The sequence below is a fragment of the Dipodomys spectabilis genome, unplaced genomic scaffold, assembly GCF_019054845.1.
Source record: "Dipodomys spectabilis isolate Male_0828 unplaced genomic scaffold, ASM1905484v1 ptg000158l, whole genome shotgun sequence".
Taxonomy (NCBI): domain Eukaryota; kingdom Metazoa; phylum Chordata; class Mammalia; order Rodentia; family Heteromyidae; genus Dipodomys; species Dipodomys spectabilis.
Window position 1 is genome coordinate 7,605,007 of NW_024870835.1, and position 22,936 is coordinate 7,627,942.

Here is a 22,936-nt window from a genome sequence, read left to right on the forward strand (position 1 = left end):
ACTCAATATTTAAGCTAGGAGCCAGTGGCTCATGCCTGTAGCCTGTAATCCTAGCTACTCAGGGGCTAAAATCTAAATATCACTGTTAAAAGCCAGACCAAAGAGTCTGTGAGACTCTTATCTTCATTAACCATCATAAAGCTAGAAGTGAAGTTATGGCTTGTGGTAGAGCACTCGCCTCGAGCAACAAACTAAGGGCCTGAGTTCAAGCCCTAGGACAGATACACAGACACACAGACACACAGACACACAGACACACACACACACACACACACACACACACATATCCATCATGGGACTTGAGCTCTGGGCCCCCCCCCCCCACACACACACACACTCCCATCATGGGACTTGAGCTCTGGGCCTGGGCACTCTCCCTGAGCATTTCAGAATAAGAGCATTTCAGAATAAGGCGAGTACTCTACCACTTGAGCTACAGTGCCACTTTCGATTTCCTGGTGATTAATTGAAGAGTCTCACATACTTTCCTGCCTAGGCTGGCTTTGAACTACGGTCCTCAGATCTCAGTTTCTTGAATAGGTAGGATTAGATGTGAGCCACCAGCACCTGACTAAAAAAAATATTTTTATGCTAATCTCTACATCAGTCTCTAAAAAATCCATAACATGCCAGTTGCTGTGGCTCACGCCTACAATCTCAGGAGGCTGAGATCTGAGGACGGGGATCAAAGCCAGACCAGGCAGGAAAGCCTTTGATACTATTCTCTCCAATTAATCACCAGAAAATGAAAAGTGGCTCTGTCACTCAAAGTGGCATAGTCTTGAGCAAAAGATCTCAAGGACAGTGCCCAGGCTCAGAGTTCAAGCCCCACAACTGACAAAGAAAAAAAAGTCTGGAACACAACCAACAGATGCACATCAAATAGCACTGACACAATGCAACTGTACTATGATGGACACATGTAAAGGTACCGGACACATAAAAACTTAAGAAAAAATGTTATCTTAAGCTGGGTTTGGAAATGTGAATACCAACTTCTAAGATGCAAAGAGGAAGGGAAAAGGTTTCCTACCTGAATACTCAGGTACAAGGGTATAGACCACATGAAGATACACAAATTCACTGTGGCTAAAGCAGAGGGAGCAAGTAGTATGGAACATTAACTTGGGAATCACCATTATGTGTCAGACTAAGAAGAAACAGTATAGCTAACGTTTAGGTGGAATTATAAAGGAACTAGTAAAAAAGGAAATAGTACTGGTTCTTGTCCAAGTTCTATCTTCATCCTTTAAGTATCTTTCAAATATCTTTAGTAGAAATTGCTCTCTTCATAAGTGGATTGATAAATCTGGAGTCCTCTCCCAAGGTTGTACCAGGCAATATAGCCAGTTAATTTTGCCCTGTGCTGAAATTTGGAAGGGTCAAGACCTTGGGCTTGCTTAGGTAAGCAATCACTTGAAAAAGGCAGTCGACCTACCACTTTGTTCCTTTCAAAGGAGTGCCCCAAAGATTTTCTGTTGCACATGGAAAGGTGAAGGAGTGCTAATGAGACAAATGTAGACTCCTACTTATTGCTGGAGACAGATTTTGAAACAGGATAAACAAACGGTAAAGTTAAATGTGACAGTAAGGCTAGGGACATACCTTGAACACAAAGCTCTAGCAGAAAAAATGGGTTAGAAGGAGGGGAGGGGAGGGAGGGGAGGGGAGGGGAGGGAACAGGGAAGGGAACAGGGAAGAGAGAAGGGAAGGGAAGGGAAGAGAGAAGAGAAGGGAAGAGAAGAGGGAAGGGAAGGGAAGAGGGAAGGGAAGGGAAGAGGGAAGGGAAGGGAAGAGGGGAGGGGAGGGGAGGGGAGGGGAGGAGAGGGGAGGGGAGGGGGGAGGGGAGGGAACAGGGAAGGGAAGGGAAGGGAAGGGGGAAGGGAAGGGAAGGGAAGGGAACAGGGAAGGGAAGGGAACAGGGAAAGAATGGGGAATAGAGGACAAGGCAAAAGCTACAATGAGGATAGGTTGTATGACAATCAAAGAGACCAACTGTCCAGATATGTCCATAAAACTGTTGAGAAATAAATGAGATGAAAGGAAGGAAAGAGATACAACTGCAATTTGATAGAATATAATGAGAAGCGTTTATTAGAACACTGATGAACCTGCTAGAGTAGAAACTATTTCCATAGCTTATTATTATTACTCCTTTTATGGGGGTGGGGAATCACCTTACTTTGCTAATATGCTCAGGAGCTTGGTCAGGAGTGTTGCTGAATTCTCCACCAATCTGCAGGTCACTGACACAGCAAATTGAGTCTCTCAGTTCTGTGAGCTTTTGACTGCCCAAAACCAGCATCGTCTGGAATGGCTTATGTTCTTTATGCTGAAAGTCAAACAATAAGTAAGTGCCCATTTACCAACAAAGCAGCTAAACCATAAATCCTGTCAAGACTAGATCTAAACAAAGTTACTGGCCTTCGTAATTTAAATTGTCCCCTTGGGCTGGGGTTGTAGCCCAGTGGTAGAACAGTTGCCTAGCACATATGAGGCCTTGGGGTTTGATCCCCAGCACTGCAAAACAAAACAAATTGTCTTCATGAATTGTTATGCTGTATTTAGTTGTTAATTTTTTCTTTTAGATTCTGATTTCTCTATTTCACATCTATTAATTACAAGACCAAACTAAGAACGTTGTAAAGCTGAAGGTGTATCTTAGTGGTTAAGACTTTGCCTACCATGCATAAAGCTCTGGGTATAATCCCTAGCACAGAGGAAAAAGAAAAAAAGCTATTTATAAATTATTTGCATTCCAGATCTGAAACCACTTTCTTTAACTTTTACTCATAAAGCTAATATTGCCCTAGGTGCCCAATCAACCTAAGTGAACCAGGGGCTAGATAACAGAAATCAAACTTGTTGCTCCAAAGCCCAATGGAATATTTAAACCAGTCCAAAATTGTTTACCATGTTCTTCCTCGATGTTCCTATAGAAAACCCCATAAAAGTTGTGGTCTATGACTTTTCCTCTGCTTTCTACCATAGCACCAAGACTGGTGCTCACCCAGTGGCCTTATGTGGTACAGCATGCCATCTCTTCTTACAAAGGAAATATTAGTAATAGTCTTCCATTTTATAGCATTAATCTGTATCGTCACACAATTATCTCTATAGATTAAATTCAATCCCATAATTATTTGCCAACAGAACTTCTCTAGTTTAAGTTGAAATTTATAATCAATAAACTACTTAGTAACATTAAGATTATGAGCCTTTAGCCTTTAACTTTACCTAGCATTACTGTCGTCTAAATTTTCCTGGAATTTACACCAATGAAGTCAGGCAATCCATACTTTATCTTCAGGTTATGAAACCAAAAGGTTAATTGTTATTCATGTTTTATTGAGATCTCAAACAAAATAATTCTAGATGCTTCGTCAATACTTTTTTGTAAATACAATCTCTGTATACAAATACTTCAATTAGACCTCATCAGAGTTTAGGATACATACACTCTTATGCATGTGCAAGCCTGGTTTACATACTCAGCACTTGGGGGAGGGAGAAGGAAATGCTTTGAGCCTCCTAAGAAATTCTTCGTTAATTCTATGTATCTTCACCAAAGAGTTGTTTTTAGTTAATTCCATAATTTCCCAATTATTCTGAATTGGTGAACAAGGTTTATTCCTCTACCAGCCATCTGTGCTGCAAAAATCTTCAAGAATTCATAACATTAGAATCACTGGTGTTTATATATACTTTAATGCAGAAATCAGTTATCCATTTCAATAACAGGCCTGTAATTCTATTGGACTAAAAGACTGCTTGACATTTCACTTTCTTTTGGTATCAGAAAGAAATACCTTATTAAAACAAAGTAGGGCTGGGAAGGTGGCTCAGAGGTAGAGCACTTGCCTTGCATGCCTGAAGCCCTGGGTTCGATTCCTCAGCACCATATAAGCAAAAAGAAAAAAGCCGGAAGTGGCGCTGAGGCTTAAGTGGTAGAGTGCTAGTCTTGAGCTGAAGAGCTGAGGGACAGTGCCCAGGCCCAGAGGTCAAGGCCCACGACCACAAAAAAAAAAGTCTTAAAACAAAGTACCAGCTGGGTGCTAGTAGCACCACTGGAACAGCTAAAAATATATATTTATATGCAGTATGAGCCATCATGCTAGTCTCTACATCAATCACCAGAAAATCCAGAACATGCCAGGCGCTGTGGCTCATGCCTACAATCCTAGCTACTTAGGAAGCTGAGATCTGAGGATTGCGGATCAAAGCCAGACCCAGCAGGAAAGCCTTTGAGACTATTCTCTACAATTAATCACCAGAAAATGAATAAAAGAGCTTAAGGACAGCACTCAGACCTCAAGTTCAAGCCCCAGGATGAAACAAAAATAAATAAATAAATAAAGACAAAGTCCCCAATAATAAGGATTGTCAGCTCTAAAAATGTCAGACAGAATATACTTGCATTTATTTTGAACCCTGAGGTTCAAATAACTCTTCAAATGATTGTCCTATGTCAAAAATAATAAGGCTTAAAGATATAGCTCAGTGGTAAAGGGTTTGTCCAGCATGCCTGAAACCTTGGGTTCAATACGCAACAAGAAAAGGAAGGAGCTAGGCACAGGTGGCTCATGCCTATAATCCTAGCTACTCAGGAGGCTGAGATCTGAGGATCGCGGTTCAAAACTAGCCCAGGCAGGAAAGTCCATGAGACTCTTATCTCCAATAAACCACTAGAAAACCAGAAGTGGTGCTGTGGCTCAAGTGGTAGAGGGCTCACCTTGAGCAGAAGAGCACAGGGACAGCGCCCAAGCCCAGAGTTCAAGCCCCACAACTGACAAAAAAAAGGAAAAGGGTAAGGAGAGTTACTCATATTTTCCATAAAACCCAAAAGGTTTTACTACTGACCTTTTGAAATATAATAGGATACAAGATATTCACAGATAGGATAAGCTCTCCTTCTTCAATCAGGTCTGCTGGATTTTCAGGCTTTTTGCCTATTGCATGTGACTCCTGAAGAAAAACAAAACTTTGAAATTAGATACTTTGAACTCAGATAAAAGGGAAAGTGAAAAAAGGGCTGTTAATGGCAGCCTGAGTCAGCTCTGGGTTTGATGTCTAATTATACTTCAGGAAAACCATTAATACCTTTCAAATTTTGAAACTAATTTTACAGACCTGTTGAAAGGAATGTGTATGTAATACATACTTAACAACTAACAATAAAATAGGATACCAACTAATACCAGTATAACATTGGTAATTCCAGTTTTAATACTTTTTAACATATTATCTAACCTATTTCATCATATAAGAGGTTCAGCAATTTGCCCAAAGTCAGACCAGAGAGTTGAAATCCAAATACACATGATTAGCACATCTTTAACATGTCATATTCTTTTATATGTCCTTAATTGCTACAAAATAAGAGCTGCTAGGGTAGAATGGTTAAGAAATAAAGCTGCACAGAGAATAAGATGAAGTTGATTGGGATACATTGCATACATGTGTAGAAATGTCACAATGAAATTCTTTCCCTTTATACAAATAACGTATGCTACTGACGTAGGGAAGGGAAAGAGAAAGGTGTACAAGCAATTCTTCAGTCACACTACAGTTGAAAACAGCAGCCCAAATTCCTGCAACTGTTAACTGGCCCAGGGCAGTGAGTGGGGATTATGTGTTGTGGTTTGTCCAAGGTCCTGTCACAAGGCTTGCCTTAGTTTTGATCCTGTTGGCAGCAGTGGCACGTGACAGCAGAATCTATTAAAAGGTTTAGCCACAATCTTCTTTCTTTTTGAAGCTATTAATTCAAAGAAATCTTTCATTAAACTCATGAAACACAAGTGGCAATGAAATAGAAATGTCAGTGACCACATGTAAATAACATGCATGCTCTAAAAATAGTCTAGAAAAGCAAACAAGAAACTCCTGCCCTCTACAATAAAAATAAATACTTAAGAATGTCCAACTCTTAAGTGGCGCTGTAGCTCAAGTGGTAGAGCGGTCGCCTTAAGTTGAAGAGCTGAGGGACAACGCCCAGGCCCAGAGTTCAAGCCCCACGACCGACAAAAAAAAAAAAAAAAAGAATGTCCAACTCTCAAAAACAATTACAAAAAATATGAAGTAGATAAATATGGTTCATTCATAGAAGGAGATAAGAATTGGACAGAAACCAGTACTGAGGAAGCTGAGACAATGAGACTAATTGCCAAACACATTATTCCTACAGGCAAATGCAAAGAAATAAAAGTCCACTGAGTAACAAACAAAAAATGAGGATAAATCAACTATCCAAATGTGATCAATGAACTAAGGAAAGCCAGACAAAATAATTACAGGAAATAAGTTTCTCAATTAGCTTAACAGCTGATTTTCATCAGAAGCCATGGAGACAAGAAACGAGTTGAGATGACAAGCTAAAAACCATGAATGAAAAACACTGTTAACCAAGAACTGGAGCTGGCAAAGCTATCCTTTAGGAATGAAGGAGAAATAATACAATTTCAGATAAAAACTCAAGAAGTTCACTGAAGTAGGTTTGCTTTAAAAAAGTTCTAGAGGGTTGTTCATGAGACAGAAGTAACTTGAAGCCATAAAAAGAAAGAACAATGGTAAAGTTAACTACATAAATATACAAGCCAGGGCTGGGAAGGTGGCTCAGTGGTAGAGCGCTTGCCTTGCATGCCTGAGGCCCTGGGTTCAATTCCTCAGCACCACATAAGCAAAAAGAAAAAAGCTGGAAGTGGCGCTGTGGCTCAAGTGGTAGAGCGCTAACCTTGAGCTGAAGAGCTGAGGGACAGCACCCAGGCCCAGAGTTCAGGCCCCATGACCGGACCCAAAAACAAAACAAAACAAAAACAAATAAATATACAAGCCAGTAACTGAAAGCTCTTCTACCATTTCTTGCATGGAGTCAGGAAGTATTTCTCTCTTTTCCATACCTCCCTATTTCATCTCGTACTAAAAGGAGGGAAGGACTGGCAGTGTAGCTCAGAGGTATGGTTAGTGGCTGTCTTACATGCAGAAGGCCTTAGGGTCAATCCCTAGAACTTCAAAGCAAATGAAGAAAGCAGTAAGTTTGTTTTTTTTTTTTTTTCTTAAAAATATTTTTATTATTTCTAGGTTGTTGTACAAAAGAGTTGCCATTCAACAAAGCAGTTTATGAATACAGTGCATCTTGATGAATGTCACCCCTTTCAACATTCTCACCCAACCCTCCCCTTCACTCACTTTTCTTAATATTTAGGATATTGAAGATTTTTGTCATTTAACAAAGAGTTTATATATACAACACATCTTGATCTGTGTCACCCTTCAATATCTTCACCCTCTTCGGCTACCCCTTCTCTTATTTTTCTCAATTCTTGTCTTTCTCCCATTTTCCCCCTTCATTCTTCTACCCTTCTTTTCTTCCCTTCCCCCTTGCAGCCCATTTGCTAGTACTTATTTGGTTGGGCTTTGAGTTAATCTTTCTGAAGATACTATTTGAGCTCTTCATAAAGTTAATTCACTTGTATCTACTTGCATACCACTCAGCATGTTTACTTATAGATTTATAGGCACATTCTAGCTACCACAAATAAGGGAAACCATGCAACCTGTGTTTCTCTGAATCTAACTTACTTCACTAAATATAATATTTTCCACCTCTTTCCATTGCCTTACAAATGGTACACTATCATTCTTTCTGAGGGATTAAGTAGAATTCCATTGTTTATATATACCATATTCTCTTGACCCATTCATCCACTGAATGGATGGATGGTGGATTTACTTGTTTGTTTGTGTTCCATTGGATAAATACCCAGAAGTGGAATTGCTGAGTCAGAGGTTAGTTCTATGTTTAGTTTTTTGAGGAACCTCCATACTGCTTTCCAGAGCACACACCGTGTCAACTCGTGCCCCCAACAATGTTCTTGTCCCCCTCTAGCAGGAAGAGTCAGAAAGCAGTAAGTTTTGAGATTCAGTGGGGTCAAGTCAGGTTGGTGTATAAGAGTTTCTTCTCCTTTTTTTTTTTTTGGATCCGGTCATGGGCCTGAACTCTGGGTGTGGGCGCTGTCCCTCAGCTCTTCAGCTCAAGGCTAGCGTGCTATCACTTGAGCCACAGCACCACTTCTGGCTTTTTCTGCTCATGTGGTGCTGAGGAATCGAACCCAAGGCCTCATGCATGCAAGGTAAGCACTCTACCACTGAGCTACCTTCCCAGCCTCAAGGGTTTCTTCTTAAGAAGGGGCTTTGAGAAAGAAAGATTAGCCACATCAGATCAGATCAGAAAGATTAGCTCCATGAAAACTCCTGGGGCTGGGAAGGTGGCTCAGTGGTAGAGCGTTTGCCTTGCATGCCTGAGGCCCTGGGTTCGATTCCTCAGCACCACATAAGCAAAAAGAAAAAAGCCGGAAGTAGCGCTGTGACTCAAGTGGTAGAGCGCTAGCCTTGAGCTGAAGAGCTGAGGGACAGTGCCCAGGCCCAGAGTTCAGGCCCTACGACTGGACCCCCCCCCCGAAAACTCCGGGGGCCAACAGTTCCTACAGCTGAGCTTCATTAATAGACAGGACTATTTACATTTCAGGACATAGAGTTGGACCATTCAAGTGGACAGCTGTGCCAGGAGGCACAGAAAAAAATTAAATGAGCTCTAACAGGTGAAATGCTGAAAGTTGCAGGGTGTGAGTTGATTAAGGTAGTAAAAACAACTGTCTTGCTGGCTGACACCAATGACTTTGGGGCTGCCCAATAAACCCTATCAAGTAATGTTCCCACTAAACCTGCTTACCAGGTTGTTGCTTTGCCCAAAGGAGGTTGTGTTGAGCAGAAAGGTGTTGAGGGTGCCTCACAACAGCACTACCATAAATATATAAATACATACATACATATACTATACTATACAGAGCAATGTGTTTGTTCTGGGATTTTCATGGTGTCTTTAAATTAACATCTTAACTTTTACAATTAATATTAGGAAGGGGAAGTGTAATTATCATAGAAATACCTATTATAGGGAGATCTGACAAGAACTGAAGTTTATCAGATCATGAATCATATTGCTGATACTATAAACTGTCTACTCAGTGTTAAATGTGAGATGAGTGTTAAAAAATAAAGAAAAAAGTGAGTTATTATAGGAAAAATGAGGTATTGCTCCTGAGAAATAATAAAGAACACTCAAAAAGTCAATTAAATCTTAGTAATTTCATTATATGAACTATTATATGAACTATTTAGTTATCATACTGGATACATGGTAAGTAAAATTAAAATTCTCAAACTTGAATAGTACATGTAAAGAAGTAGACAAAGTTGGTTTTAGTTTTTGTTGGTTGTGGGTCTTGAACTCTGGGCCTGGTGCTGTCCCTCAGCTCTTCAGCTCAAGGCTAGTGCTCTACCACTTGAGTCACAGCACCACTTCTGATTTTCTGGTGGTTAATTGGAGATAAGGTGTCATGGACTTTCTTGCCCTGGCTGGCTTTGAATTGCAATCCTCAGATCTCAGCCTCTTGAGTAGCTAGGATTACAGGTATGAGCCACCGGCGCCTGGCTCAAAGTTTCATATAAGTGACATTTTTCTAAGAAAAACAGAACATGTAAATTTTTTTAACTAAGTTTTTTTTTAATTTGTTCTTATTTTTGAACTCATGACATGAGTGCACTCCATGAGATTTTGTGCTCAACGCTACTGCTCTACCACCTGAGCCACAGCTCCACTTTTGGCTTTACTTTTTTGGAATTTATTGAAGATAAAGAGTCTCATGGGCTTTCCTGCTAAGGCTGGATTTGAATAATGATCCTCAGAATTCAGCCTCCTGAGTAGCTAGGATTACAGGAGTAAGCCACTACTGCCCAGCAATATTAAGCTTTTATGCTGCAGGTGAAAAACTGTGGGTTCAATTGTCAGTAACATAAAACAAACAAATGAAAAATTACAACATATGTTTAAGATTTGATTGTAGGGCTGGGAAGGTGGCTCAGTGGTAGAGCGCTTGCCTTGCATGCATGAGGCCCTGGGTTCGATTCCTCAGCACCACATAAGCAAAAAAGAAAAAACCGGAAATGGCGCTGTGGCTCAAGTGGTAGAGCGCTAGCCTTGAGCTAAAGAGCTGGGGGACAGTGCCCAGGCCCAGAATTCAGGCCCCACGACCGGACCCCCCCCCCAAAAAAAAAGATTTAATTGTAACACATAACCCATTTAGAAATACCTATAGCATATAGAAACCAAATGAAAGAAAGAATCAAAATGGCACATCACAAAAAAGCTAAGGGACGGTGCCCAGGCCCTGAGTTTAAGCCCAGTGCTGGCACAAAAAAAAAAAAAAAACTCAACAATACATAAAATAAGAAAATAACAGAGAAACAGAGGAAAAAACAAACACCTAAATGACACAAATAGATAAATAGTGAAAGAAAATATTTCATATTAGCAAATAAATAATTGGCAGTACCGGAGTTTAAACTAGAGGTCATATAGGCTCTACTTTTTGAACCATGGCTCTAGCCTGTTTTGCTTTAATTTTACAGATAAAGTCTTAAGCTTTGGGACCAGACAGGCCTAGGATCTTCTTACCTCTGCTTCCTGCATAGATGAGATTAGCCATGAACCACATTCAGCTTGTTTTGTTAAGATGGTATCTTAAGGGCTGGGAAGGTGGCTCAGGGGTAGAGCGCTTGCCTTGCATGCATGAGGCTCTCGGTTCGATTTCTCAGCACCACATAAGCAGACAAAGCCAAAAGTGGTGCTGTGGCTCAAGTGGTACAGCGCTAGCCTTGAGCTGAAGAGCTGAAGGACAGTGCGCAGGCCCAGAGTTTGGGTCCCATGACTGACCAAAAAAAAAAAAAAAAAAGATGTTGTCTTGACAACCTTTTGCCTGGGTTGGCCTTGAACCATGATCCTCCCATGATGTGTACCTTCTCATAGTTTACAGGTAAGGGCCTGGCCCAGTAATTATTTTTAAATGTGAATGGACCAAAGTCCCTTTTTTAAAAAAAGCAGATGGTGGCTCAGTGGTAGAGCGCTTGCCTTGCATGCATGAGGCACAGGGTTTGATTCCTCAGCACCACATAAGCAAAAAAATCCAGAAGTGGCGCTGTGACTCAAGTGGCAGAGTGCTAGCCTTGAGCTGAAGAGCTGTGGGACAGCACCCAGGCCCCGAGTTCAGACCCCACAACTGACCAAAAAAAAAAAAAAAGGCAGATGAATAGATTAAATTATAAAAATATACTGTGTACCAGACTCATTTTAGTAAAAGGAGATTCCATACAAATAGCAAACAAAAGAAAATTTGGTGTTTATATTATTGTCAGACAAAATAGACTTTTAAGTGAAAAAGGTTTCAAGAGACAAAGAAATATGTATTAACAAAAAGTGCCATCTAGCAAGAAAATATACAAAACAAACATATGGAGCTAATAGTAGAACCATAAAATGTATGAAGCAAAACTGACAGAATTTTTTTTTTTTTTTGGGTCTGGTCGTGGGGCCTGAACTCTGGGCCTGGGCGCTGTCCCTCAGCTCTTCAGCTCAAGGCTAGCGCTCTACCACTTGAGCCACACCGCCATTTCTGGCTTTTTTTCTTTTTTCTTATGTGGTGCTGAGGAATCGAACCCAGGGCCTCATGCATGCAAGGCAAGCGCTCTACCACTGAGCCACCTTCCCAGCCCCCAGATTTTTTTTTTTTTTTGCCAGTCATGGGGCCTGAACTCTGGGCCTGGGCACTGTCCCTCAGCTCTTCAGATCAAGGCTAGTGCTCTACCACTTGAGCCACAGCACCACTTCTTCTGCTTATGTGGTGCTGAGGATTCGAACCCAGGGCCTCATGCATGCAAGGCAAGCACTCTACCACTGAGCCACCTTCCCAGCCCCGAATTTTTTTTTTAATGTGAAGGAAGGGTCAGTGACAGAGCACCTTTCTAGCAAGTGTGAAAGTGTGAGGCCCCAGCGCCACCAAAAAACAGAAAGACAATTCTATAATAATAGCTGGAAAATTCAATCCACTTGCAATAATGTGAAGAGCCAGTTAGAAGATTAGTAAGAATACAGAAGAATTGAGCAATACCATAAAGCAATTAGAACTTTCCACTGTTAATAGTCTTCTCAGCTAGATGCCAGTAGCACTTAGGAAGCTGAGATACAGGGTATCGTGGTTCAAAGCCAGCCCAGAGAGAAAAGTCTGAGACATCTCCAAAATAACCAGCAAAATGCCAGGCTAGAGGCATGGCTCATGTGATAGATTGCTAGCTGAGCAACAGTGACACCCTAATTTCAAATCCTAGTGCCAAGTCAGGTGCTAATGGCTCATGCCTGAAATCCCAACTACTCAGGAGACTAAGATCTGCAGATTACAGTTCAGAGCCAATCTCAATAGACAAAATCTGAGAGACTTTTATCACATTAACCACCAAAAAGCCAGAAATGGAACTGTGACTCCATTGGTACAGCAGCTCTATGCTTGCTAAGGGACAGGCCTTGAATTCAAGCCTCAGTACTGGCACACACAGAAAAAAAACCTGATACAGCAAAAAGTAACAATAATAAAAAACAATAGTCTTCTCAAGTGCATATGACCATTCATTAGTATAGGCCACCAGATCTTAAATGTTAAAACAAAATCTGAAATAATATCAAACAAAACAAAATCAAAACAAAAATATCTTTTCTGATAGTAGCACTGGAAATCAGTAACAAAAGGAAAACTGAAAATTTCACAAGTAAGCAGAAGTTCTTGAATACACTGGTAGCCAGGCACGATGGTGTATGTCTGTAACCCCAGCATTTACAAAGCTGGGGCAGGAGGATCTTGAGTTTGGTGTCAGCCTGGGCTGTGTAGTAAGACTGTCTCAAAACAGAACAACACAAAACAAAAGAGACACTCATAAAACACCCAATAGGTCATAGGAAAAACTCAAAAGGGAAATTAGAAAATACTTTGAGGGGCTGGGAAGGTGGCTCAGTGGTAGAGCACTTGCCTTACATACATGAGGCCCTGGGTTCGATTCCTCAGCACCACATAAGAAAAAAGCCGGAAGTGGCGGTATGGCTCAAGTGGTAGAGCACTAGCCTTGAGCTGAAGAGCTGAGGGACAGCACCCAGGCCCAGAGTTCAGGCCCCACGACCGGACCCAAAAAAAAAAAAAAGAAAACACTTTGGGACAAATCAAGCACAATGGAAATCTGAATCTGTAAATACCTACATATAAAAATATTAATAATATAACAAGAAAATTGATATATGTTAACATCTGCATCAATAAATCATATTTTAAAGAGCTAAAGAAAAAAAGAATTAAAAGCAAAGCTAACAGTAAAAAAAAAGGAAATTTAGGGTGGAGATGAATAAAACAGAAAATAGGAAAATATAGACAATTCAAAAACAAAGGCTTGGTTCTTTGAAAACTTTGAAAAAAGAAGGCTTATGTTACTAAAAACTAGAAAAGCAAACATTACTACTGACTTTACAGAAACAAAAAGGATTAGGAAAGGAAGCATGAATTATTATAACTCAAGAAACTGGATCAATTTCAGAACATGTTGAATGGGTAGTAAAATACTTCTCAAAAAATATAAATACATAGATATCCATGACCAGATGAGTGAATTCTAGCAAATTATTAAAGATTGACAGCAATGCTTCTCTAGCTCTTACAAAAAATTTGAAAAGGACTGAACACTTTCTACCTCATTCTGTAAAGCCTGTATTAATTATTCTGACAGCACAAAGATATGAGAACAAAGAATACTACAGGCCAATATTGCTTGTGTATATGAATGCAAAAACTTTAACAGAGTACTTGCAGCCCAAATTCAGTAGCATATTAAAAAGTATTATAAAGCTCAACCCAGTGGGGTTGAGTAAATGAGTAAAATGACATTAGTAAATCAAATCAATTAATCCAACACCCTAACAAAATAATGGGAGGGGGAACACGTCATTATCTCAATGATGCAATAAAGATCTTTATAATATCTCCTACTTCCAGAAAAAAAAAAAAGCTAAATAGACTAAGAATAGAAGGGAATTTCATCAACATCAACATAAAGGCCATATATGAACATCAATGAGCTAGTATCAACTGCAAAAGACTGAAAAATAAGCCTCTACTATCAGTTGGATTTTTGTCACATACATGGCATTGGAAAGTCTTGTCAAGGAAGTATGACAGGAGGAAAGGTGACAAAATTGAAAAGAAAGTTATCTTTTTTTTTTCTTTCTTTTTTTGTTGGTTGTGGGGCTTGAACTCTGGGCTTGGGTGTTATCCCTGCACTCTTCAGCGTAAGGTGAGCACTCTATCACTTGAGCCACAGCGCCACTTCCAGTTTTCTAGTGGTTTACTGGAGATAAGAGTCTCACAGACTTTTCTGCCTGGGCTGGCTTTGAACCGTGATCCTCAGATCTCAGCCTCCTCAGTAGCTAGGATTACAGGTGTGAGCCATCAGCGCCCAGCTAAGAAAGTTATCTTTATACAGAGATAATCTTATGAGTACAAACTCAAGAGAAACCATAAAAACCAGAGTGAAAAGATAGTTCATAGACTGGAAAAATATTTTCAAATCATAAATATGGTAAATAAGAGATTTAAAAATTTAAAAATTTAACACAACTCAAATTGGCAACGAACCTGGATATCTGAAAAAAGAACAAAAAATATTTAAATAAGATGTACAGCATGATAAGTCATTAGGGATATAAAAAGACTTAATATCTTCTAGGATACCTATTTTAACAAACAGAAAATAAGTGTTGAGAAGGATATGGAAAAATTGGAACCTCATACATTGCTGAAGAGAGTATAAAATAGGGTAGTTTTTATGGAAGACAGAATTACCATATGACCTAGGAATTCAACTCCTAGTGCTATACTAGAAGAACTTAAACAAGGAACTTCATACACCAATATTCATAGCAGCAACAGTCACAATATCAAAAAGTAGAAAAAAAATTCAAATGTCGGGCTGGGAAGGTGGCTCAGTGGTAGAGCGCTTGCCTTGCATGCCTGAGGCCCTGGGTTCGATTCCTCAGCACCACATAAGCAAAAAGAAAAAAGCCGGGAGTGGTGCTGTGGCTCAAGTGGTAGAGCGCTAAGCCTTGAGCTGAAGAGCTGAGGGACAGTGCCCAGGCCCAGAGTTCAGGACCCATGACTGGACCCAAAAAAAAAAAAAAAAAAAGATGGACAAATAAACAAAATGTTAGGTATATCCATGTATTAGAATATTATATTCAGCCACAAATAGGAATGAACCTCTGAAACATTTTGTAGAAAGAAATGAACCTTTAAAGCCTTTAACACTAAGTAAAATAAACTATACAAAAGAGAACAAATATTGTATGACTGCACTCCTACTAGGTATCTAGAATAGGAAAATCTACACAGATTGTAAAGAAAGTTTTAGACATAGACACTTCTAATTCCATAGCACTGTGTATAATGTTGCTTTAGTGAATATTTACAACTATTGATTAGAATGGGATGTTTTATGCAAATTCCACCACAATTTAAAAACAAGTGGGAGAGATTATCAAGGCCCTAGTACTCCATCTACCTGGCACATGACTGGTTTTCTGAACCCATTGTGTCTACTAGCAACTAAGTCCTTAATATTCATCTTTGTAACTTTTTCTTAGGGCTTTTACAAAAGATACTGGATTAGGATTAAGATATGTGCCAAAGGCTCATGCCTATAATTCTAGGGACTCAGAGACCAAGATCTGAGATCTGAGATTTCAGAAGACCTGAGATCTCCAGGGTTCTAAGCTAGCCTAGGCTGACACATCCCAGAGACAATTATTTCTAAATTCACCAACAAAACCCTGGTACTGGAGGTGCATTTCAAGAGGTAAAGCACTAGACAGGCACAAAAAAGTCAAGGGAAAACAAGAGGTTCAATCCTCAGCACATACAGACACAGACACAGACACAGACAGACAGACAGACAGACACACACACACACACACACACACACACACACACACACACACACACACACACACACACAATAAGGTTAACATAGAATTGGGAACAGAACAAAAAGCCTAGACTGGGACTACGTGGTAAAAAGGCATAAATACAGCTTAATATTAAGAACAAAACCAAGCTAAGAGGAGATAAAGGCAGAGATCTGTATGAGCCACATATATAGTCACTTGAGCTCTGTGGGTAATTTTCTCTAACTAGTTTCCAGTCACTAACAGTAAATTTACTGCTTCATGGAGAACAAAGGGTGAAAAGAGAGACCTTACCATCTCATAAGCAAATGTTTCTTGTCTGCAGACTCGATCTATCGTGATGGTTTCTTCTCGATGTTCCAAGAACCTCTTTCTAACCCTGTTGTACATACATACACACACAAAATTGAAATTCAACACTCTTTTTTTTGGTTGGTCGTGGGTCTTAAACTCAGGGTTTAGGTGCTATTATCTGAGCTCTTCTGCTCAAGACTAGCACTCTTCCACTTTGAGAGACAACTCCACTTCCAGTTTTTGAGTGGTTAATTGGAGGTAAGAGTCTTGGGCTGGGAATGTGGCTTAGTGGTAGAGTGCTTGCCTAGCATGCACGAAGGACTGGATTAAATTCCTCAGTACCACATAAACAGAAAAGGCTGGAAGTGGCAGTGTGGCTCAAGTGGTAGAGTGCTAGCCTTGAGCAAAAGAAGTTCAAGACCCAGCACTAGCAAAAAAACAAAACAAAAGGTGCAAAAATAGTACAGAGATACCTCCTACCTCTTGCCCAACTTTGATCATAATAGAAATATTAATATATTGTAAATCTTTTCCAAATGTCACATAATTTTTAATCTACCTCCTTCTACCTCTCACCTATCCCCACTGTTGTAGATTCCTAAACAGGATTTCATATAGCATTGGTTGTTTTTCCTCAGTCTCCCTCAAGTTAGTTCTTCTGTCTCTCTTTGTAGTTCACATAGTTTTTCCTTTTTGGAAACCAAACATGTTGAAGATTTATACTGTATTTGTCTTTCCCTAATCCTAGAACTGACTACTTCTAGGAATCTTGTTCCTTTATTGGAAAGATGTGTTTAAAGACCATTATCTCTGTGTTATATGTTCTAGATACTAGAATTAGTAATTCTAGGTTTCTCAGCTGAGACATATAGAAAATACATACCTATAAATATCTGCATTGCTGTGCTTGAGTTAAATATATAATATACAGACACTTATAACCCCAAACTAAATCACAAGATTCACTGTAGCCTTCAATTTTACCTTGTTTATAACTTGTTTTTTCTCCACAAATAAGAAACCTATGTCTCAGGATATGTTCAATTCTTAAGTACATGGAGCAATTACAGAAATGCTTAATTTATGCCCCTATACGAAACACTAGAGCCGGGCGCCTGTAATCCTAGCTACTCAGGAGGCTGAGATCTGAGAATCGCGGTTCAAAACCAACCCAGGCAGGAAAGTCCATGAGACTCTTATCTCCAATAAACCACTCGAAAACCGGAAATGGTGCTGTGGCTCAAGTGGTAGAGCGCTGGCCTTGAGCTGAAGAGCGCAGGGACAGCGCCCAAGCCCAGAGTTCAAGCCCCACAACCGACAAAAAAGAAAAAAAAAGAAACACTAGAGTAGTTCTTTTGTTTTCTGCCTTGCAACATTATCCAGATCTGTTTAGTACAGACAAGTTATTCTCTTTCCTACCCTCTTAGCTTGTTGTGTTATTCTTCTGTATTCTATTTTGTTTCCCCCATCCTCATACTGGTTGATTTCTTTCTGATTATTTTTGGGTATGTGAAAGCTACGTGAAATATTTCTATGGCTCAAAGGAGCCAATTGTTACACTTCCTTTGTCCCTACTGACCTGTTCCCATTACCTCACTTCTTTCCTGCCCTTTCCACATACATACTGAAGAAAACCAATCTCTAGAGTTCTGGTTTATCCTTTCATTAGCCTTTTGTTCAACAACAAAAACACAACAATGAAAAAAATCCCAGATACCTGTATATTTTATCTCCTGCTGTACAAGTCTGAGTCAACCAGGAGGAAAAAAATTAAATAGTATTTGAACAGAGAAAGCCTATTTCTTCTTCTTCTTCTTTTTTTTTTTTTTTTTTTTTGGTGCTGGTCCTAGGGCTTACACTCGGGGTCTGCGCAATATCCCTGGGCTTTTATGCTCCAGGCTAGCACTTTACAACCTGAACTATACCTCCACTTCTGGATGTTTTTATTTTTGGCAGTTTATTGGAGATAAGAGTTTCATGGACATTCCATGACCAGGCTGGCTTCAAACCATTATCTTCAAATCTCAGTCTCCTGAGTTGCTAGGATTAAAAACATGAAAATTATAAGAATTATTAACTTCAACAGAAGACTAGAACAATAAGGGACTAGCAAAGAAGAAAACTTCTAAAGAATACAAAAAATGTTCTAAATAAAACCCCTAGGTCTCGCTGAGAATGCCCAAGGAAGTTCTTTGTCCTTCAGGACAAAGATCTAGATGTGTTAGAGGGCCTGGTATGATTCCCTTAGGAGTAGAAAATTGCTATGGTGATACATAAATGAAACCTACTGAAAATCCATCCTCAAGGGTACCAAGAAAGTTGTTCAGGGGGAAGATATCAAGGAAAACTACAAGGTACTACATACTAAGGACTAAAGTGCACTGCTGGTGCTGGACAGTGGCAATGGGGTAGCTGTGTGTACTGCAGCTGCTGAGCAAACATCAGATTAGAAAGCAAAACCCTGTCATCTGATGCAAGGTTTCTCCAGAGCTTAAGAATGTGCCAGCTGGCAAAGGAAAAATAGCTAAAGGGTCAAGGTCCATTCATACAGAGCAGGCAAAAAAATGTAAATTTATGGATCAGAGACAATTATTATACATAGGGCACCTTCTTCCTTGAATATGCTCAGGGCTAACACAATGAAATGACTTCAGTTCATGCTCTCAACCTTTATCATAACTATAAGACAGTCCTTTCTTTTAAAAAATTATTTATTTATTTATTTTGGGTCTGGTCATGGGCCTGAACTCTGGGCCTGGGCGCTGTCCCTCAGCTCTTCAGCTCAAGGCTAGTACTCTACCACTTGAGCCACAGCGCCACTTCCAGCTTTTTTTTCCTGCTTATGTGGTGCTGAGGAATCGAACTCAGGGCCTTATGCATGCAAGACAAGCGCTCTACCACTGAGCCACCTTCCCAGCCCTTAATTTTATTTTTTTGTTGGTCATGGAACTTGAACTCAGGTCTGGACATTGTTGCTGAGTTCTTTCACTCAAGGCTAGTGTTCTACCACTTTGAGCCACAGCACTACTTCCAGGTTTTTTTTTGTTTTTTGGGGGGGTCTGGTCGTGAGGCCTGAACTCTGGGCCTGGGCACTGTCCCTCAGCTCTTCAGCTCAAGGCTAGCGCTCTACCACTTAGCCACAGCGCCACTTCTGGCTTTTTTCTTTTTGCTTATGTGGTGCTGAAGAATCGAACTCAGGGCCTGTGGCATGCAAGGCAAGCACTCTACCACTAAGCCACCTTCCCAACTCTACTTCCAGTTTTCTGGTGGCTAATTAGATGTAAGAATCTCAGATTTCCCTGCCTGGGCTGGCTTTGAACTGTGATCCTTAGATCTTAGCCTCCGGATAGCAAGGATTACAGGCATGAGCCACCAGCACCTGGCATGAGTGTATTTAAAGTATGTCAAATATTCTGTAAGCTAGGCTGGTGGCATACATCTGTAGCTCAAGTACTCAAGACACTCAAGCAGCAGAATTACAAATTCAAGATCAGCCTGAGTCCTTACAACAAATTACTATGGTTAAAATCACTACTCCCTATGACTCCTCAAGAGCAAAGTTTTTCTAGCTGTTCTTGCATGTACTTTTTTTTTGTTTGTTTGTTTGTTTGTTTTTTTGTCGGTCATGGGGCTTGAACTCTGGGCCTGGGCGCTGTCCCTCAGCTCTTCAGCTCAAGGTGAGCGCTCTACCACTTGAGCTACAGCACCACTTCCGGTTTTCTGGTGGGTTTATTGGAGATAGGAGTCTCACGGTCTTTCCTGCCCAGGCTGGCTTTGAACCGCGATCCTAAGATCTCAGCCTCCTGAGTAGCTAGGATTACAGGCGTGAGCCACCAGCACCCGGCTCCTCAAAATATTTTCTAATTAAACATATTACTTAACTATTTTCATTACAAGATATTCTTTTTTTCTTTTATGTGTGCAAGTGTGCGTGTGCGTGTGCGTGTGCGTGTGCGTGTGTGTGTGTGTTGATACTGGTGTTCTGGTCCCTAGAGCTACTGTTCCACTTTTGGCTTTTTGCTAGATAATTGGTGGTAAGGGTCTCATGGGATTTGCTGCCTGAGCTGGCTTTGAACCATGATCCTCAGATCTCAGCCTCTTGAGTAACTAGAATTACAGGCATGAACCACCAACACCCTGCTGGTACGTCTGTTTTTATATGGGGGAGAAGGAAGCATGCACTCATGCTAGTCTTGGAACTTGAACTCAGGGCTTCAATGATTCTGATTTTCCTGACTAGCTGGATTACAGAAATAAGCTACCGGTGCCCAGCTTTTTTTTTTTTTTGGGTCCGGTCACGGGGCCTGAACTTGGGGCCTGGGTGCTGTCCCTCAGCTCTTCAGCTCAAGGTTAGCGCTCTACCACTTGAGCCACAGTGCCACTTCCGGCTTTTTCTTTTTTTTTTTGTTGGTCGTGGGGCTTGAACTCTGGGCTTGGGCGCTGTCCTTGTGCTCTTCAGCTCAAGGTGAGTGTTCTACCACTTGAGCCACAGCACCACTTCCGGTTTTCTAGCAGTTTATTGGAGATGAGTCTCACGGACTTTCCTTGCCTGGGCTGGCTTTGAACTCGATCCTCAGATCTCAGCCTCCTGAGTAGCTAGGATTACAGGTGTGAGCCACCGGCACCCAGCTTCCGGCCTTTTTCTTTTTGCTTATGTGGTGCTGAGGAATCGAACCCAGGGCCTCATGCATCCAAGGCAAGCGCTTTACCACTGAGCCACCTTCCCAGTCCAATGCCCAGCTTTTTATACTTACTTCAAATGCCTTTAGTAAACCATGCTCTTACTTAACCTTTTACTATCTGGTTTGCCAGACAGTATTATTTAACACTCACCATTTGCCCATACATTAGCCTATCTTCTTCTATCTTTTTAGTTATAGTATTACACATTGTTATAATACATAACCTTTATAAATCACTGTTGCAGTAAATTCCAAGTTACTCTTTAGTCAGAAATAGATGCTACGGGCAGGAATTTAATTTTTCACAGTGTTATAAGCTGAAACACATTTCTATAGCTTCAATATTTAAAGGACATTATGGTAGACATTAAAGGCTTAGATCTTGCTTTCAAAGAGTTTCCAAAACAATAATGCTACAGTATAGCCTTGCTTTTTACATCAGTTTGCAATATTTAATGCTTTTTATAAATCTTCTTTAGTAGATTACTTGCTTTTTTGGTGAAAGCCTTAATCATTTTATCATTATCTCTACAATATGATAGTTCTACTAAGTTATCTATCTTAGTAATTCTAGATTGTCAAACTTAAGAGACTTTCAATGTATAACTTGTGGTTCTTCGCACATCTGCAAACTTTTGTTTGATTACAGTTGTGTGTGTGTGTGTGTGTGTGTGTGTGTGTGTGTGAGCGTGCGCACACTAGTCCTAGCACTGTCCCTGAGCTTTTTTTGCTTAACTAGCTAGCATTCTCCACTTCTAGCTTTTTAGTAGGTTAGTAAAATAAGAGTCTCATGGACTTTCCTGCCTTGACTGGCTTTGAACCATGATCCTCAGATCTCAGCTTCTAGGAACTGAGACTAATAGCTAGAATAGGCATGAACCACTGGCACTAGACAGATCATACTTTTTTTGAATACATGAAGAATTTTTTTAAATATTTTAAATATTAATTTTTGCTACTACTTGATCTTCCTTCTTCAGGGACTCTGATAATTTGAATATTTTTCTTTTTTGCGTTCTCCTATTCCTTTCTGATTCCCCTGTGCTTTTTGACTCATTTTTACTTTTCTAAAAAAAAATGTCATCTTCAATCTCCTGGTTGTTTGTTTTTTGTTTTTATTTTTGTCGGTCATGGGCTTGAACTCGGCCTGGGCGCTGTCCCTCAGCTCTTCACCTCAAGGCTAGCACCCTACCACTTGAGCCACAGCACCACTTCCGGCTTTTTCTGCTTATGTGGTGCTGAGGAATCAAACCCAGGGCCTCATGCATGCGAGGCAAGCGCTCTACCACTGAGCCACCTTCCCAGCCCCCTCCTGGTTGTTTTATATGCTCTCATTGCCTCTTATTAAATTTCCATTTGAGTCTATTCTCCCTTGAGTATCTCACAATTTATTCACTTGTATTATGATTTTGCCTTTTCCTTTCATATTTTCCAGCATTCTATCAATTTCTTTTCATTTCTATTTTTCTTCATCATTTCCACTTAGTTTTAAAATGTCTAACCTGAGGTATTGTTATACCCTAAAATGTTTGTTTTGAATATATCCAATTCTATTTGCTTCTCTGCTTTAACCTTGTTATTTTCTGAAGAAAGGGAACTCAGGGTGACACATGCTCTACCACTTAACCATGCTCCGAATCTTTATTGCTCGTTTTTTTTTGTTGTTTTTTTTTATCTTTTTGACATGGGGTCTTGCTTTTTGCCTGGGTAAGTCTTTCAAGCATGCCCCACAACACTTAGTGTTTTCTGTTGAGATAGGATCATATGAGCTTCTTATATGCAAAAGTAAGTCAAATAGCCTATTTCATTAGGCAAGAAAAAAAAGTGTCAGAAACTGATTTCATGTCACAATAAGAGGATAATATGCTTTTGTTATTTTTATGTTAATAAATTGGTAAAGAAAAGAAAAGTTTGGGGAATAGAAGCACAGATAGATTTAGGCTTTTGGAATAAGTCTGACACTTTATAGGATCATTAAAGTTCGTATAAATCATGTTTTAAATATGATAATGCAGGGTATATCAAAACAATCTAACTAGGGCTGGGAAGGTGGTTCAGGGGTAGAGTGCTTGCC

General features: G+C 40.1%; 1 protein-coding gene across 2 annotated transcripts in view; it reads right to left on the reverse strand.

Moving 5' to 3' along the window:
• Snapc3 (small nuclear RNA activating complex polypeptide 3) overlaps positions 1–22,936 on the reverse strand; it is a 44,634-nt gene that overhangs the window by 17,721 nt on the left and 3,977 nt on the right. For both annotated transcript variants that reach the window (XM_042692941.1, XM_042692940.1), the window contains exons 3-5: positions 16,181–16,265; positions 4,861–4,965; positions 2,183–2,332 (exon numbers count right to left, since the gene is read on the reverse strand). In XM_042692941.1, coding sequence (XP_042548875.1) covers positions 2,183–2,332; positions 4,861–4,965; positions 16,181–16,265 — 340 coding nt within the window. The remainder of the gene's footprint in view (positions 1–2,182; positions 2,333–4,860; positions 4,966–16,180; positions 16,266–22,936) is intronic.